General features: G+C 32.7%; 1 protein-coding gene across 1 annotated transcript in view; it reads left to right on the forward strand.

Moving 5' to 3' along the window:
* The first annotated feature begins 12,773 nt into the window (after positions 1–12,773).
* The window catches only part of LOC140448381 (nose resistant to fluoxetine protein 6-like), a 23,729-nt gene continuing 18,064 nt past the window's right edge, over positions 12,774–18,438 (forward strand). The window contains exons 1-3 of the mRNA XM_072541469.1: positions 12,774–13,088; positions 17,963–18,204; positions 18,334–18,421. Of these exons, the coding sequence (XP_072397570.1) occupies positions 12,890–13,088; positions 17,963–18,204; positions 18,334–18,421 (529 nt within the window). The 5' untranslated portion in view covers positions 12,774–12,889. The remainder of the gene's footprint in view (positions 13,089–17,962; positions 18,205–18,333; positions 18,422–18,438) is intronic.

The following is an 18,438-nucleotide window of genomic DNA, read 5'->3' on the forward strand; positions in this document are numbered from 1 at the left end:
GGCCTTCCTCTTGTTCTGTTTCCTTGGGGCTTCCATCTCTGGACTACTTTTACAGCTCGATTATCTGGCATTCTTTCTAGGTGACCAAGCCAGTTTAGTCTTTGTGATTTTACAAATCTGATAATATCTGCGCTCTGCATTAGTTCATCCAGCTCGTGGTTCATTTTAATTCTCCACGAACTATCGCTGCATTGGGTTGGTCCAAATACAGCGATAATTCGTGGATAATTTTAAAGTAATGTCTGCAAAAATCGTTTCTAGTTCCTCCGACTGACCCTATATTCTATAATAGTAGCAGACTAAGGACTTTTTAAGAGAACTACTGAAATATTTTTTTTCTTTTTATTAATTCCAGAGTTTATACAACCTGCCTGGTTTTGTTTAGAGGTTTTGCACCTCTTTGAAGTCTTTCGAACTCCCTCTTCACTTGTATATCGTATATTCATTGTATGAAATGCATACATAGCGAGGAAAATGGCAAATTGTTATTTTAATTGAAAATAGACTCAGCTAGTGAAAGATTGCTAGAAGATTTTCATCGTCTACTTTCAATATAACAGGAAGTGCCACATTTAGGATAACATTATATTTCAACTCAGCGTTATCCAAAACCTACAGCTTCGTAATTTTAGATTTTTAACATAACTCGCCATTATTTTTAATCAAAACTTGTCGCGACACACGCTGTGTAGTGAAACTGTATCCTATCATCACAGACCAGGAATAGGCAAAAAGTGAACTATGTTTTTGTTAATTCTGGTTTTTATCTACTACTAGCAACAGAAATGGACTTCTGGAGAAGAGCGGCAGACAAATCAAGGAGAGATCGGATACCAAATGAGAGAATACGAGAAATGATGGGAGTCAAGCATACAATCGTTGATGACATAAAAACAAAACAGTTAATATGGTACAGCCATGTACAGAGAATGCCAGACGTGGACACCACAAGGAAGAAGAAAAAGAGGAAGACCGAGAAGAAGCTGGAGAGAGAAAGAGAAATCCCTCCAGGCCTATGGTTAAATAGAGCAGAATGGCGGTTAGGAGTCGGAAGGCGTCGGAGAACGCTGTGAACCGATAGTAGTAGTAGTAGTGGTTTTTATCTGTTTTTCTAATTATAAATGCAAGCATTGTTTCTACATTATTAAAAATAATCATTTGTCTGACTTTAGAGTATTTATTGTATAAATTTCAAAATTTTCCTTTCCCATTTTTCCTGTTTATCGTTCAAAGGAAATAAAACATTCCTACCATAAAAGTTCCTAATTCCTTATTAATTAAACATAATTAGAATAATCTAATTAGTCGTTCATTTGATATACTCTTATGAATAAATTCAATAACATTGTAATGGGTTTTGGTAAATTTCTAAATAATTACAAAAGAAAATATTAGATTTTATACCGAAGTTCTTTTTTTTTTCGACTTTATTCCAGCATATTCCAAATTTATATAAACATACATTAATATCATTTAATAAAACAAGCGGTTCTAATTTATGTAAATATATTTATTTATAACATAATTGCACACGATTTTATTCAAATTAGTTAGAGCACGCCATATATCCTCGTAGCTTGCCTTATCTGTATACGATTTCCTGGTAACCATATACAGTAAAGATCGAGGACCATTTTCTAATCTCAGTAGTCTTTTAACTTTAGGCTGCTGATTTTTTAACTCGTCCAAACCACCGAACTTCTTATAGAATACGGACGAGATTCCTTTAGTCATCTCGAGGTCTTGGGCAACACAGTGGGCTAGTGAGACATTTTTCGGAACACAAAAAAGATCCTGTTGAATTTCTGTGGTCACGCAAATCTAACATCTGGCAGATTGAACTCTGACCTGTAGTTTCATTCACGGCCGAGCGCTGGACGATTAGGAATAAATGAATGCGCTGGTCCCAATCTCTTTGATGTTCTGATACAACTTTGGACAGGTATTTACCCATCGTTTAATTCATCCTCTTGACCGTTCCATCTAATTGAGGATGCAGGGGTGTCGTTCTGGTCTTATTGACTCCAATCAATTTACAAACGTTTTGGAAGAGGGTTGACTCAAAGTTTCGCCCTTGGTCGAAGTGGATTTTCAAGGGAACACCAAATCGGCTGAACAATTCTTTAATAAGAACTTCTGACACTTTACTTTTAGGTACAATCAACTGAACTGATTCTGTACCATCATCGTTTATATATGGATCATATGTTTGGGCTACTTGTAGCTGTTGAGGCTGCCATTGATTATTAATGACGGTGGTTCGTTTCATGGGGCAAAGTTCCTTTAATATAAGACAGTGATTACAATTTTTACTGCATCGCCGTCTTAACAAAGCATTAGCATTTGAATGACTTTTTCCAGCCTAGTGTTCGATCTGTTCTAGCTTTCTGAGTGTTGTATTATGTTCTCACAATTTACGGCGAATGAGACCTACGTCGCCACTATTCCAACATATCTCTTCAGCATCGTGTCGAACTATTTTCCGTACCATTTCCTCTAAAAGTTTATCGTTTTGTTAGTTGCCTTCTTAAGACGTTCAAACTCAATAGCTTCGTGAAGCTTGACTAGCTGTTTCGTGTTCAAAGGCAATGTCGAGCGCTTCATCTAAAACCAGCGCGTCTTCCAAAATCTTGCTGGTACCTCGGGATAAGCCAACCGCACTATACGAGCAACATTTGCTTCAAACTCTTGCAAATTTTCACTTGCTCGTTGAATTCTACTTCCTAGTTATGCTTTGTAGACTTGTTGTAGATGGCATCTCCGTAACATTTGTCTAGTCGAGTGAACAAGATCTGGTAACATTTTCTTGACTCTTAGAAATCGATCTTAGTCGAGAAGTCAAGTCAAGGAAACAGCATCTTCTTGTTCTGTCCAATGATTGGCTGTCACAATACCACCAAATTGTCTAAAGTAGATGGACCAAGAAGACTTTCCATCAAATGGTGACAATTTGAATCTCATATGATGTGTCGTTTCGTCTCTCGGTGATTCTTCTTTAACTACAGGATCTAAAACTACTGCATTGACTGGTGGTAGCACTTTCGTATTGGTTATCATAATCTCTAACGGTTTGATCTTCTCTTCTACCTCGTCGAGTGTTTTAGAAACTTCTTAAAATTTTTCATTGTTCTAACTCCATACTTCTTTAATTATTTGAGAAGTCTCGACGAATCTTCTAGAAACATTTTCGAATTTCTCGTCGTTTTGTCTAGTTACTTCTTTAATAATTTGAGACGTTTCATCGAATCTTTTGGAAAATTCTCGAATTTATCATCATTTTTTCTAGAAGTTTCTTCGATCTTCGTTAAAACTGCTTCTTCTGCTGATTAAAAATGGAATGTATTTGAGTCATCTGAATTTTTGTTAAGAACATCCTTCAATCGTTCTTGAAGGATCTTCTTGGACCCGCTGCAGTCTTCATCTCATTCTTCTAACAGTTTATGTAATTGTTTTACTAACAGTTCTGCAAGCCGCATCTTTCGTACACACCACATATTTAATTTAAAATATAATATATTAACAGAGAACTTAACATATCTGAAAAGAAAAAGAAATGTAGACTTTATGATATTGATTATTTAAAACTTTGTCTTATTTCATCCTAGTCAAACCAACTGTTGGGGATGTTCTTTCCTCCAACATAAGACGAGAACGAAAACTTGTATATTGGTTGGGGTTAAGTAATAATTTATTTTATTTGAGTCACAGTTTATGTTACAAACGTTATTCAATGTCGACTAGGATTTTTTCAAAATTTAAATATTTCAATCTTTCATAATTTTAATTTTTTAATCTGCTTCTCCAATTATAAAATATCAATTAAATCTATCTGCGTTTTCGCATTTAATCGGTTTTCAATTAATTACTAATTAAGATTTCGCTCATAATAATTTATTTAAATAAGTAATGGTAAACATAACCTCATAATTTTGTAACTGTCACTTTCTTCGACAATTTCTGTATTGAAACACATTTTGAAAGATGTTTTCTTTATTTGTGCCAGTTTTAGGACACCACTTGAAGATTTGGAGCGAACTTTAAGGGCGAAATAACTAATCCTTGCCTAAATCCATAAAAGAAGAAGAAGAAAACCGAAATCTAAAATGAATAATAAACTGAAAATAAACAGGAAGAACGCAAAAAGGATGCTCAAATGAAATCTTGCAACTAATAATTACCAAGGTTAAGGGTGAAAAATATTTGAATCCACATCACACTCGATGTGATCTTGGATCGGTCAATTTTCTACAGCGGAAAACATTTTTTCCATTTCATTATGCATATCGAGGATTTCATTCGTTTCTTTATTAATAGCGGTAACTTTTAGGAGGTCGTACTTGACATAGTTGATTTTTTTCAACGATTACGCAAACTTATATACTTGAACACTATTTTAATTATAGAAACATCGTTTAATCAATTTTAAACAATTTATAAAACTAGTTTGTTCGGCTTGCAGTAAAAGTACCACATTTTCTCATTACACCATATGTCAACACACTTTTATTCACACAATACAGGTCGTATAAGATATTATTATACATAAGATGCATTGGTATTCGGAGCATATCTTAATAAAACTAAATGAAGAGTTTTATTATTTTTACCTTATCATTTCTTCTTTTATATTTTCTACGGAAAACTAACAAAAATAAAAGACAAACTAACAAAACCTAACCGAAATTAACAATAAATAACAAAATATACGAAAAGCATAACGAAAACCAAAGCTATACCAATCAACAGAGGAGTTCGCCAGGGAGATGTTATCTCACCAAAGCTATTCACACTTGGACTGAAAGACGTGTTCAAAGACATTAACTGGGCAGATAAGGGAGTAAATGTTAATGGAAGAAAACTGAGTCATTTAAGATACGCTGATGACATTGTAATATTCGCTACAAGTTTCGAAGAACTACAGACCATGATGACGCAACTATTTCAAGCTTCGGAAAAGTAGGTCTTAAGATGAACTTGGAAAAAACAAAAATAATGACAAATACACCAAACATTCCAGAAATAACATTGAACGACATAAATTTAGAAACAGTAAGCGAATACATCTACCTGGGACAGATAATGAAAATTAACAAAGAAAATCCAAACCAGAATTTACGATCAATGTATCCTCCCTATACTCACGTATGGTTCACAGACGTGGACACTCACCAAGTCCAATATGGATAAAATAGTAAAAGCACAAACAGCGATGGAAAGATCAATGCTCGGGGTGAGACTTATAGACAAAAAAACAAACAAATGGATTAGAAGCAAAACCAAAGTAAAACACGCAGGAGAACATGCTGCCAAATTAAAATGGAGCTTCGCAGGACACAATTTCCGAGTGACAGATAAGAGATGGAACCACGAAATACAACAGTGAAGGCCATGGTTAGGAAAGAGAAGCAGAGGAAGACCACAAATGAGATGAGCTGATGACATTAAGAAGATCGGAGGACACAACTGGAAGCAAGTGGCGCAAAATAGAAGACACTGGATTGATTTGGGGGAGGCCTATGTCCAAAGTTGGATTACTTAAGTCTGAAGAAGAAGAAAAAGAACAAAATATACGAAAAATGCAAAAAATATCAAAAAATAAGAAAAAATATCAAAAAATAACAAACAATAACAAAAATAACAAAAAATAACAAAAATAACAAAAAATAACAAAAAATAACAAAAAATAACAAAAAATAACAAAAAACAACAAAAAATGACAAAGAAATAACAAAAATTAACAAAAACATCAAAAAACAACAAAAAAATAACAAAAAAATCTCAAAAAATAACAAAAAATAAAAAAATCAAAAAATCAAAAACACCGTTGTATTTATTTCTTTTGATGTTTAAAGGTTGGTAATTGGCAATGTTTCTGCATCTATTGCTATTGTTAAAAAAGGCGTGTCTTCGAATCAAATGATTGACTACTGATTTTTCTCTGAAGTATGAATAACATAAGTAAGCTTTATATATTTTAACCACTTTCTGCATTAATTTCTCTAAATTCTTGTTCAAAACATTTTCAAAAATCTCCCATTTTATGTGATATATTTTCCTGTCACATAACCTTTGACTTGAACACATGCAAGTTTAATATGGTTTAATTTACAGTGCTACAAGTTGAAGTATCAGACTAAGTGGAAAAGCATGCGAGAGGCCTATGTTCAGCAGTGGACGTTAGAGGCTAGTTGATGAAGTTGAAGTATTAGAATATTGTATTTTCTTTTGATATTTCCTTTAAAAAGTAATTTAGAAATCAATGTTTTCGTTTAATTGCAATTGCCAACTGTCTTTTTTTCATTATATCTTCTTTAAACAATGTTTCCAAGCAATTGTAGGATTTTTTAAAATTCTACTTGAATGCCAAGAGCATTGTCCAAAGCAATTATGGAATCTCTTGGAATTAGCTGCGTAAGAACTGTGGTGAGGAAAACAAACAAACAATTGACTAACAAAAACTAACAAAACTACTAAAGGCTAACAAAATCTAACAAAAAATAACAAGAATTTTAAAAAATAACGAAAAATAACAAAGTAACAAACCACTAACAAAAAATAACAAAAATATCCAAAACTACGAGATATATATTCATAATTAAAGTTATTTCTTTGTGTCATTTTGAATGTTTGGCAATCATGAAGATAATAATTGTTACCAACCTTCATTAAATGGATACGATACTAAAAAAAGCAGAATCCACGAGGCATCAAAAGATCAAGACGAAAGTCCAAACTTAAATGAGATATAAAAGAAAATAACAGACACAGTATGATGCAGAGAACTAAATCAAATCGAGGGCAGAAATAAAAGGAAGTTGACCAAACAAGTAAAAAAGTTAACTTAAACGTTATTTGTACTCTTACTAGTATATTTTTAATACACCTCTGCGAAAATCCTAAAAAATTGCAGAAATAAAACACCTGGAAGGATTTAAAGTGTGATTACATTTAGGCTATAGTTTGTTTATTTATCAATTAAATGATTTTCTAATTCTGATTTCTTCTTTCTTCTTATCTTTGTCGTATGACTATTACTCATATTTGTTATGGTTTATTGATTTAATGGAAGTGCAATACAATACGTATCAGCCTTTAATTTGTTGGTACGCCTATGGTTAAAATTAAATTAAACCTTATCACAAAACAAGTTTTAGCTTATATTAATTAAGTCTAACTTCTAAGAAACACTTCTGTGGTTCCATCGAGGAATTTTTTTTTAATGGAAAGTTTTTGCTGCCTTAAATTTAGAGATTCCATTATTGTCATTAGCGAACTATTTAGGTTTTTTTTCGATGGTGAAGAAATTAAAACATTAACCAAAAACAGTATATTTGTTAAACAAAAATAATATTTTTTTATTCCAGAGATTTTACAAATAGAAAACTTAGTTAAAAAAAAAACAATTCAAGGAAAATTCCAAAGTTTATTATTGTGAAACATTTTGTTAGTTATTTAATATCATTTAAATTTTTTTGGTGTTTTCACAGTTCAAAAATTAAAATGAAATCAAACAAAAAAAAAATACAATTGAAAATTTGTTTGAAACGAGGCATAACAACTTAACGAAGGGATTATAAGCTTACATAACCTACAAATCTTACATTATCCAACATAACCTCACACAACCTATCATAAGCAAATCTAAAAATCCAAAATCCGAATGAATGGCTATAAAATAATTCAGAGGCATCAATAATCTAGAAAATTCGAATGCAAAAATGAGGTTCACTAGCGCTTTTTAGTTTAAATGTGGTTTTTACTCCCTTATAGCATTTTTAAGGTTGTATTTTGTAAATCTAAGTAAAATAGGTATGACGCAGAATTGAAACAGAATAATTGATGTTATAAAATATTACAACAATACAATGTACAATATATAAAGAGTTATATTGTACAATTTCGTCAAAATATCAGATCAAAACTTTTTCAACAGCTTTTTCTCGATTTTAGTCTTATCTTATCGTTGTATTGCTAGTTTTATTAGCTAATTTGGATAGCTTCTTTTTATCTTTACTTAAATATGATTTACATTTTATTTTAACTTCCAGCTTTTTATTATTCACTTTGTATAGTTTTCATTTCTAATTTCCCAAACATTTTTTCTTTAGTTATGTATATCTAAATTGAACATGCATTTCTAAATGTAGTAAAGGGGAGTATAATGATTACATAATCTAAAAAACCTTAGATTATCTAATAAAAGCTGCTCAGTAGATACACTTTACGATCCCGGTAAATCCAAGTCTACTTCAGGGTCGCGACCATGCCAATGCGAGCCGTGGTTTACTCTTACTCTCTTTAACCAAGAGAATACCAATATCGACCCAATCTATCATCCTTGCTGAAGACACCAAATTTCCTAATCCATCCTAACAACCTTCTACCAACCAGCACAGGATAGCGTGGTAGGGAAAACAGCTAGGTATCCCCGTAAAATGAGAAACAAAGCAAATACAAGGCCCTCAGTCTCCGGCAGTCCTTTGAAACCACGCTATGGTAGCAATCTCTGAGGCAGATGAAGAAAAAGTGGGAGCGGAGCTAAGGGATTTAAATAAAACCATTTCAAAAGCCTGTAGGACAGACATAAGGAGCTTTAACAATAAATAAATAACTAATACCATAGAACGAAACAAAAGCCTAAAAGTTCTAAACCGAAAGTTGAAGACAGGAACGAAGAATATTTATAAGTTAAAAAGTAAATAATGACATGTCATGCATGACCTACAAGAGATCCTAAAACTCATCGTATAGAAGTCGAGATGATTACATTCCAGTGGTAGACATCTCAGCAATATAAAATCAAGGATCAGAACTCTTTTGGATATAACCGAAGAGAAAATTGAATCGGCCTTAAAAGATATGAAGGATAACAGAACACTCGAAGAAGATGGCATTGTAAGTGAAATGGTAAAACTAGGAGGCAAATGCGTCATAAAAGCCTTAAAAACTCTTTTTTATTGCCTGCCTCTTTGAAGGAATTATGCCAGAAAAATAGTATGATATTACATAAAAAAGGAAACGTAACATAAATTGAAAGCTACAGATCTATCAGCTTGTTATCTGATTTATATTAGCTATTTATGAGAATAATTACGAACAGACTGGAACCTAAACTAGATTTTCACCAACTAGAGCAAGGCAGATTTGGGAGTGCATTTAGAACGAATGACCATCTCAAAGTAATAAAATCCTTGATAGAGAAAGTTCTAAAATAAACTTATTGATATTAATATCTGTAGACTTTAAGAAAGCATTTGACTCAACCTAGCATAGCTTCATGCTTACAGGGTGTAATTTTGATCATAGTAATACTACTCTTCCTCTGAATATATATAATAGTGGAACAGCTGCATTAAGAATTATTACGTATTAGGATCATTACCCCTAAAATATCGCAGCAATAATAACTGCAAGCCAAAAACGCTGATTAAAAGCCGTTCCTAGTATGACTGGTAACACCTTGACGTACCTCCCTTTGGCTTGTCTGGCTTACCAACAATTACTCTTGTGCGCTCCTCAACACAAACGCCCCCTTCTGAACCCCAATATTCTAGCACTTTACCATCAAAATCACCAGATGCATATCACCCTGACATTTACCACACCCTCTGGCTCCACGAAAAAAATGGAGCACCCTTCCTTGAAGAGGTAAAAGCCTAAATAAGGTAAAAACATGGTCTATCTATATGCAGTCAAAATGTACTATGGTGACACAAACACATTTCCCTTAAAAAGGGTATTAGACAAGGAGACACCATGTCTCCTAAACTATTCACCGCTTTATTACAGAGTGCCATAAGAAACAATAATTGGGAAAATATTTTAGATTAAATATAAATACAGAATTTCTGAACAACTTGAGGTTTGCAGACGACTTAGTCCTTATTGCAGACTGGGTAAATCATGCCTGCTAATTTCTTTAAGACCTTCAGAGCTCTCGTGTACGAGTTGGTCTTAAAATTAACTTTTAAAAAACAATGCATGACCAACCTTGTACCGTACAGAAACATTTCAAAGAATGGCACGCAAATTGAACAAGCGTATACCTATAAGTATCTAGGTCTTTAGATCAGATATTCCCATGTGCTTGAAAGGGAAGGTCTTTGATCAGTATGTGCTTTTGGTTTTAACCAGAAACATTGACCCCTACGAGAAAAGTAATAAATAATATACAAGTGAAACAGAGAGGAATGCAGAAGTCAATGTCAAAATTTATTCATATCTAGTAAATTTTATCTTTTAGATAAAACGTTATAAGTTGGAAATATAAAAGGCCACTGAATGACAAGGAACTTGCCGATATAATAGATAGGCTTTGGGATAACGACGATGCGATTGATGATGATGATGATATTGTCGACTTAGATTTGTTACCTGACGAACAAGTTGGTACATATGATGAGTCTGAAAATGAGGATTCTAAACCAGTGAACGAAATCGATGAGAATGCTATAGAGACTAACAGTTAATAGCACTGTGGAGGAGGAGCCTCCAAAAACTCTAGTTTACTCCAAGAGCAAAGGTATATTATTTTACAATCAATCAATAATACTAGATGTTTTTCTACTTTTAGATATTATATGGAGAAAATTTTTTTGAATTTATCCGAACAGCAACTGGAGTTTAGAGGAAATCAGAGTCTTCCAAATCATATCCTACAACTAGAAAATCCCAAAATTCCAATGAATATTTTAATTTATCTTTCACAGATAGCCTTTTAGTTAAAATTATGGAGGAAACAGAATCCTAACAAACCATTTAATATCACACGAAGTGATATAAAGCAGTTTATTGAAATTACAATATATATATGTTCCTTGTTCGTTTGCCCAATACAAGGGTATATTGGTCAGAAGAAATTGGCTTTGAGAAAATAAAAAATGCTTATTCGGTCAACAGGTACGAAAAAATCAGACAATTTTTATATTTCAATAATAATGAGAATGCCAATCCCGTGACAATCCAAACTACGATAGAGTTTATAAAATTAAACCAATAATTGACCACTTCAATGAAGCATTTTCGGACGGAATTCCTTTGGAACAATATCTGTTGGTCGATGAGCAAATTTGTTCTACCACAGCTAGACACTACATTAAGCAGTACATACCAAAAAAGCCACATAAATTTGATTTTAAGTTTTTTATCTTATGCAGTAGCTGTGGATATGCGTACCGTATAGAATTATACAGGACAAGAGAATGATCAAAAAAAGGAGACCTGCTTTTGAACCTGATCTTGGAGTAACTGCAAATGTTGTGGTGAGATTAGCTAGAATTATTTCCAGGAATATGAATCACAGGCTTTATTTTGATAATTATTACTCTTCTGTAGCTATCCTTGTATATCTTTACAAACAAGGTATTCACCAAGTTAAGGAACCGTAAGAAGGAATAGGATTCCAAATTGTAAGCTTCCGGATAAAAAGGCTATGAAAAATGAATAAAGAGAAACTAGTGTAGAGTTTGTTGGTACTTGCGATGTTGTGGAAATAATTAGCTTTGTCTGTGAAGATGACAAATTAGTCATGTGTGTAATGACTTTCGCTGGAAGTTCGTAAAACCACTGCTAAGCGATTTGACAAGAAAGAAAAGAGAATAAAAGAAGTAAATTGTCCATATCTTGTACAAGAATACAACTGTCATATGGATTTGTTGGACAGTAATATGAGACGGAATAGAATTATTATAAGGAGTAAAAAATGCTATTTTAGAATATTTTATCATCTACTAGATCTAACCGTTGCTAACAGTTGGATTCTTTATAAGAAATCAGCTGAACATAGAACTGGTGCGAAGCCTAAAGTTACACAGTCTCAGTTTAGAGCACAACTGGCAGAAGCATTGATGCAGGACAGGAGATTGATTCATGATTGAAAAGAGGGGAGACATTCAGCAAGTGAAACTGAGGAGGCGCTACAACTAAAGAAGAGAAAGGGCTCAGCACAGGGCATGCTAGTAAAGGATTTCCACAATGCAATTACCATACACATGTGTTCTGAAAAAGTGTGGTGTAGCACTTTGCTTCACTAAAACAAAGAACTGTTTCAAAAATTTTCATTGTTCCTAAACATCGTTTTAAATGCATTCTTATTTGTATAATATTGTTCATAAACAACACTTATATTTAATAAAAAAAAAAATAGTTGCTCAGAATTTTTTGTTATTTTTTTCCCATAAAAATAACCAAAAACCCAGTCTGCAAATTTTTTGTAACGAAAAATAAAAAATTATGCAGTGAAGGGTTAAAAACAAATAGTTGGGAGAAAAACTGGAGTTACGGACGCAGTTAAAAGAATTACAAAGCTTAAATGGAACCGAGCAAGCCATGTTGCCAGAGTCAGAGAGGGAAGATGGATCAAGTAGATTTTAGAATGGAGACCTAGACACGGTGCTTATCGTAATCAAGGACATCCTCCAACAAGATAGTAGGACGACATAAAGCGTATCCAACACATCTTTACAGCTTTCGATAGAACTTCTCGAAATAACACTTCGCTGTAGGCGTTGAATATGAATAAGATTGGCAAAAGTATGTATTCAATTCAAATCGAATACCAATACAAATAAGCAGCACCACGTAACAAGAGAGTTTCCCTTTTAGAAGCAAATAAGACTGTTAAAGGAAAGAAAAAAAGCATATAACATAACAAAAAGACAAAATACATCAACAAATAATTAGTTTAAATTTCTCATAAACTTCTAGGATTAAATAATATTTCAATACGCCACCACTGTTTCTATTTAGATAGACCAATTAAAGAAGAGTTCCTTCATTCTATATATATTAACAAATAAAATTGTTGATTTCGCTCATAAACAACTAAACGAAAAAGCGTACCTGAAGTACAAAAAGTGTTTTTAATTATTTTTATGAAGAAAAACGGAAAATGGTGTATTATTCGATTCTGATCTTAATTTGCATATTTCCTATTAACATTTTTTGTGTTAGTACGAATAATTTGTTGAATCCTGATGTTATTTATCGGTGGTTGGTTCCTAGAATGGGTGAAAAAAACAGTTTGTGTTATAATCATAGTCAGTTTTATTGGAATGATCTGCAAGAGATGAAGCTATGGGCTGCTGAAAGTAAGTATATTTGAATGGCTTTGAAGCTTTGAAGCAAAGGTGACTAAGTCACAAAGTGGAGTTTTTGTGATAAATCATATCAAAGTTAACTTTAAATATAAAATACAATTTTTATGATAAAAATACATTTTATTTTTTTTTAAGGAAAAGCTAATGTCTTAAAACAAAATTTAAGGAAAAATATCACCTAAGTTTTAATATTCTAATTTCTGTGTTAAAAAAGTATAGACATATTTGCCGTTACAAAAAAATATATTTCTAGAGTAACGTGTGTTAAGCTATTGTTAGGCACATTTGCCATACAAAAAACTAAAACAAGTAAATTGCCCAAAAAAAATTATAGATAAACAGAAAACAAATCTCCAGTTTATTAGCTAAAAACATATTTTAGTGCGTATTTTTAATTTTCATGTATAATTGCTTCTTCTACGTATTTATCTAATGCTTGGGAACTATCTTTCAATCCAGAATAAAAGCTGTGGAACTCAGGCGGAATAAACTTAAGTAAGTCCATTAAATCTTTTTTCTTTTCTTTTGTTATTGCTCTCCCATTTGGATACAGAATATCTAAGTTGTGAATTATAGTAGATGATGATATACAACCTTTGGTTTTCTTGCTTAAATCAACCTTATGAAACAAACCCATATCCTGTGCTGTATATTTTACATAATTTTTTTTGGTTCATTTTTAAGATACCTTATCAGGATTTTAAGCCATTAAACTTTTTCGCCAGTTACAGTATATAACGTTTCTATTTGTCATCTTATTTTAAAGGGACTTGCTACTAAAAAACTTTAGTGAGTTCATTCTTTTGACCTGGAATATTGGATTTCTTTTTTTGGGCGATTGAATTATGGAAACCCAATCATCGGGATCAAAAATTCGATCATGGTGTTTTCTCTCCTTTTCAATCAACCCAAAATCTTGATCGCATGTATTAAAACTATGTCCAGATACAAAAAAATTTTGTTCTATAACTTTGTGTGACGATTTACACTTTTGAAGGTAATTGCTTAACATTAAAGGCACCTTTATATTTCGATTCTGGCCCCTGCATTCATCGCTATACAAAATCAGATATTAGATTGGGTCATGTAAGTGCGTCTCAAGATGGTTTATTAAACATGAAGCTCTCTTGAACTCCTCGGGATGCCACATTTTCAGGACACAGACCTACATGTGGCCTGTTTCTGTGACTTCATCATATGTGTGCTGTTGGTTTCTTTTGACTGTGGACTTAATCCATTAGCCGAACTAAAATTACTCTTATAATATATCTCTTATACTCATTATATTTATGAATATTTATAACCTATTTGATAATAATGATTTACAATAGTAATTCGCACATATATTATACAGGTAGCTACATATATATTTAAGTGAGCGTTGTTTTGTTTTTGTTGAAGAATTAGACAAAAAATACTACATGCTATACTAAATATTAATACTACCTACTATTAACTATTAAATTATATAATTTTTTTTTAACACAGCGCTAGGGCATAAACCCGGTTCAACACCTCGGAGGTTTAGGCCCTCTTTGTGTGTGTTTTTTTTAATTTTTTTTTAATTTTTTTTTTATTTTTTTTTTATTTTTTTTTTTAATTTAATTTTATTTTTTTTATTTATCCTTTTTTTTAATTATTTATTTTTTTTATTTCTTTTTTGTTTTTTTTTATTTTCATATTTTAACTTTCACAATAAAATTTCACAATTTTAATTTTATATTAATAATGTGTTTAATTAGGATCTCATAGATAGATGCCCAAATTATACGTCCAAAATTGTCTCTTATAATAAACTACACCTGTACTTAACTCAGGAGCAGGAAGCGATTTCTGAAGATTAACAAAGAAAACTTATATTTTTTACTGTGATTCTTTGGCTTTAAATGTATTTTGCTTTTTGTTTTCTTTAACTGCTTCTGCTTTTCTTTGGTGTAATTCCAATTGCAACTTTTGCATCATGTTTACGCTCTTCTGAAGTATCAGGTGATTATATTTCAGTATTAAGACTGTCTCACTTTTGACAAGTATCTTTATGTCTATCTATCTATCTATATAAGGATTTTTACAGCTGTCGCCGCCTTCCTTCTTTCAGCCAACGTCTCCAGTCCTTTCCGTTCTGCCATTCTCCATCTCTAAGGTCTCGTCTTTCCATGACCTCGTCCACTTCATCCCTCCATGATCTTCGTGGTCTACCTCTTTTCCTCCTTCCTATTGGGCTCCAATCCGGAATCTTTGCTATCCACCTTGTATGATCTGTTCTTCTCACATTTCCATACCAAATTAAACGGTTTTCTTCGATGTAGCTGAGTATGTCTTGTTCTACTGCCATTCTTCGTTTTATCTCCTCATTTCTGATGCAATCCATTTTTGTCACTCTGCAGCTTCTTCTCATGAACTCTATTTCAGTTGCTGTGATTTTGGACCTGTTTCGTTTATTTATTACCATATTCTCTGCTTCATAGGTCATTATACTGCGTACCAAGGTGTTATAAATTCTCTTCTTTTCTGGAAATCTGTCTATCCCACAGTACCCCGTTCATTTGTTTAATACATGTTCTTGTCTGTGCTAATCTGCTAGTTATCTTGTGCTCGGTGGTTCCATTTTTTGAGAGTATGAATCCTAAATATTTGAATTTGTCAGTGCCATTAATTTCCCTATTATCGTCCATTTCCAAGTTTCTCACTGGTTCTTGCTCTGTTGTTAAAAATTCGGCCTTTTCTAGATTTATTTCCAGTCCATTTTTTGTGTATTTCTTTTCTAATTTTCGGAGCATATAGCACAGATCTTCTTCATCCTGAGTCGTTACCACTTGGTCATCTGCAAAGCTTAATGTGTACAAGAAGTTGTCCCGGATTGGTATTCCTATCCCTTCACATTTCCTTTTCCATGGTTTTAATATTTGTTCGAGGAATATCTTGAGCAGTGTCGGAGATGTAGAGCATCCCTGCAATAAGCCTTTGGTGTCTTAAATTCGTTGGAGTATTTATTGCCGGTTTTAACTCTTACCTTGTTGTTGTTGTAAAGGTTTTTCACGGCTTCTATTAACCTCTGAGTTATTCCAATTTCCTTCATCGTGTTCCATGGTTGTTTTCTGGGGACCGTGTCATGTGCCTTTTTTAAATCTACGAATGCTATGTGTACTGGTCTATTTTTTGCCATTTTTTTTTCAATTAATTGTTGGAGTGTATATATGTGGTCTATGCAAGATCTTCCTGCCGTGAACCCCGCCTGATCTTCTCCGATTTTATTTGAGATAGATTTTTCCAGTTTTTCTTTCAGTATTTTTCCATATAACTTGCCATACATGCTATCACACTGATGCCTCTGTAGTAGCCTCTGTATCTTTATGTGGTGCATGAAAATGCAAATTAAACTTGGCGTTAAAAATTTTGTGTTTCCATCTGTAATGGAAACTGTGTCTTATATACCACTTGGTCACAACCATTTTAGACCTACGTGAATTTTGATTTTGGTATAAGTTTTCTTTTTGTTTTCTACTTTTAATTGTCCTTGAATAAAAGCATTTTTCATTGACCAGTTAAGTGAATAATAATTTTTAAAGATACTTTGCTTTCGTTCATTAGAAATTTTCATATGACACTTTATTTTGCACGAACAGGGTCCAACTACTAGTTCTTTAGCATTTTTATGCTTTCTTTCTTTCGTGACATATTCTTCTCCTTTCTTCCTGGCCATCTTCCTTTTATATCTTGCATGATTCTCAAGATTTCTTACTTTCTTTCTGGAATTTTGGTGCGATTTGCCTTCTGGTTCATGATTGTCTTTATTCTTAGTGTTCGGCAACTCATTTTTTGAGTTTTTTTTTTCGCTAGAATCACCATTATTTTCGGTTAGAACAATAAAAAAATATATTACAAATAAGTTTGCGGGAAACAGCCTAAAGCTCATTTGTTTATAAATGGGTATATTAAGGAATATCTTGCTTGTTTCATATTTAAATATTAATAATATTGTAACTGTCTTACCTAAAGACTCGACATTTGAACAACCTGGATTATAATCGCTATCTAAATCGCTGAAATCGGATCCAAAATGCTCCGATGCGTCACTGCTCATGTTTATATCCGCCATGTAATTGTTGGTTAGTCAGTTTTGCTGCAAGTTTCCTATGATAGATAGATGAGAGGCCCTACCCACAAAATTATGAAATTATAGGCACTTATTAAGAGTAATCTAGTAAAAGAAATTTTTAAGGTTAGGCACCTTTGCCTCTGAGCCACTCATTTAATAATGGTATACAGTAGCAAGTACTCTTTTTGGTTTAGTTATTGTTTTAATAGCATAATGCTTGGGACACCAATATTTCATCTTCTGCGTAACAGAGTATTTTTTACTTCTTTGTTTCCCATTCTGTAGGGAATAGTGGACCCTACTCGAAAAAGGGAGCTAGTTTGTCCACCGGGTTGACTTGTTTTATCTGGTGGGCAAAGTAGCCCCCTTTTTCGATCAGGGAAAAAGTATGTTCCCTTTAGGTGAAATCTTATAACATCGACCTTGTGTCATCACTTTAATAAATATAACCATGATTGTCATCGAATTTAAAGGTTTTTAAACCTATATCAGTAGCTAGTTCTAACTACTTTTTAAAATGTTTCACTGATGATGGTCCAACTGGATCGAAAACGTTTTGGAATAATTCTAATCCTCTTGGATAAATGTTAATTATTTTTTAATAAAAGAACTAGAAGTTTTTACTTCTCTGTAAGTTTTTTTAAACTATGGCATACAGCCAACTACTCGGATTTTCCCCTTTTACTTTGTTATTTTTTATTCTTCTTACAAATGCATGTGTTTAATTTCTTCAAAAATCATTATACCTAATTGTACAAATGTTTTCTAGTGTTTGACGCCTCGGCTAAATTTCCCAGCGGTGTCCTTTACGGTTCTCCATATGCTCTTGGCAACTTCGACCAATGTGTTGACATAAAAGTACCTTATTCTGACGATCCTTTCGTTGGACAATACTGCATGGCCAAAATTACCGTCACACCAAATGCTAAATATAAAATATCCGAAAAAATAGACTACGAGTTTGGAAAATATGAGACCTTTTTCAATGTTTCGGCGTGGAGCAAAATGCTGGTAAGTAAAAAGATGCAGATAGTTATTATGTCACTAATTTTTATTCTTATGAAAATTTACTTTGCTATCTCTAAATAGTTGTTTTTCTCATCTACCGTTAATGACTTTTTCATACTTTTGTATTTCTAGGCATACAAAGATGAAAAATCTAAAGCATCCAGAAACGAAATCTACTTCTCATTTTGCATACCATCATCTTGTACTCATGAAGATCTGAAACAGCAGCTGACATCT

The sequence above is a fragment of the Diabrotica undecimpunctata genome, chromosome 8, assembly GCF_040954645.1.
Source record: "Diabrotica undecimpunctata isolate CICGRU chromosome 8, icDiaUnde3, whole genome shotgun sequence".
NCBI classification, from domain to species: Eukaryota; Metazoa; Arthropoda; class Insecta; order Coleoptera; family Chrysomelidae; genus Diabrotica; species Diabrotica undecimpunctata.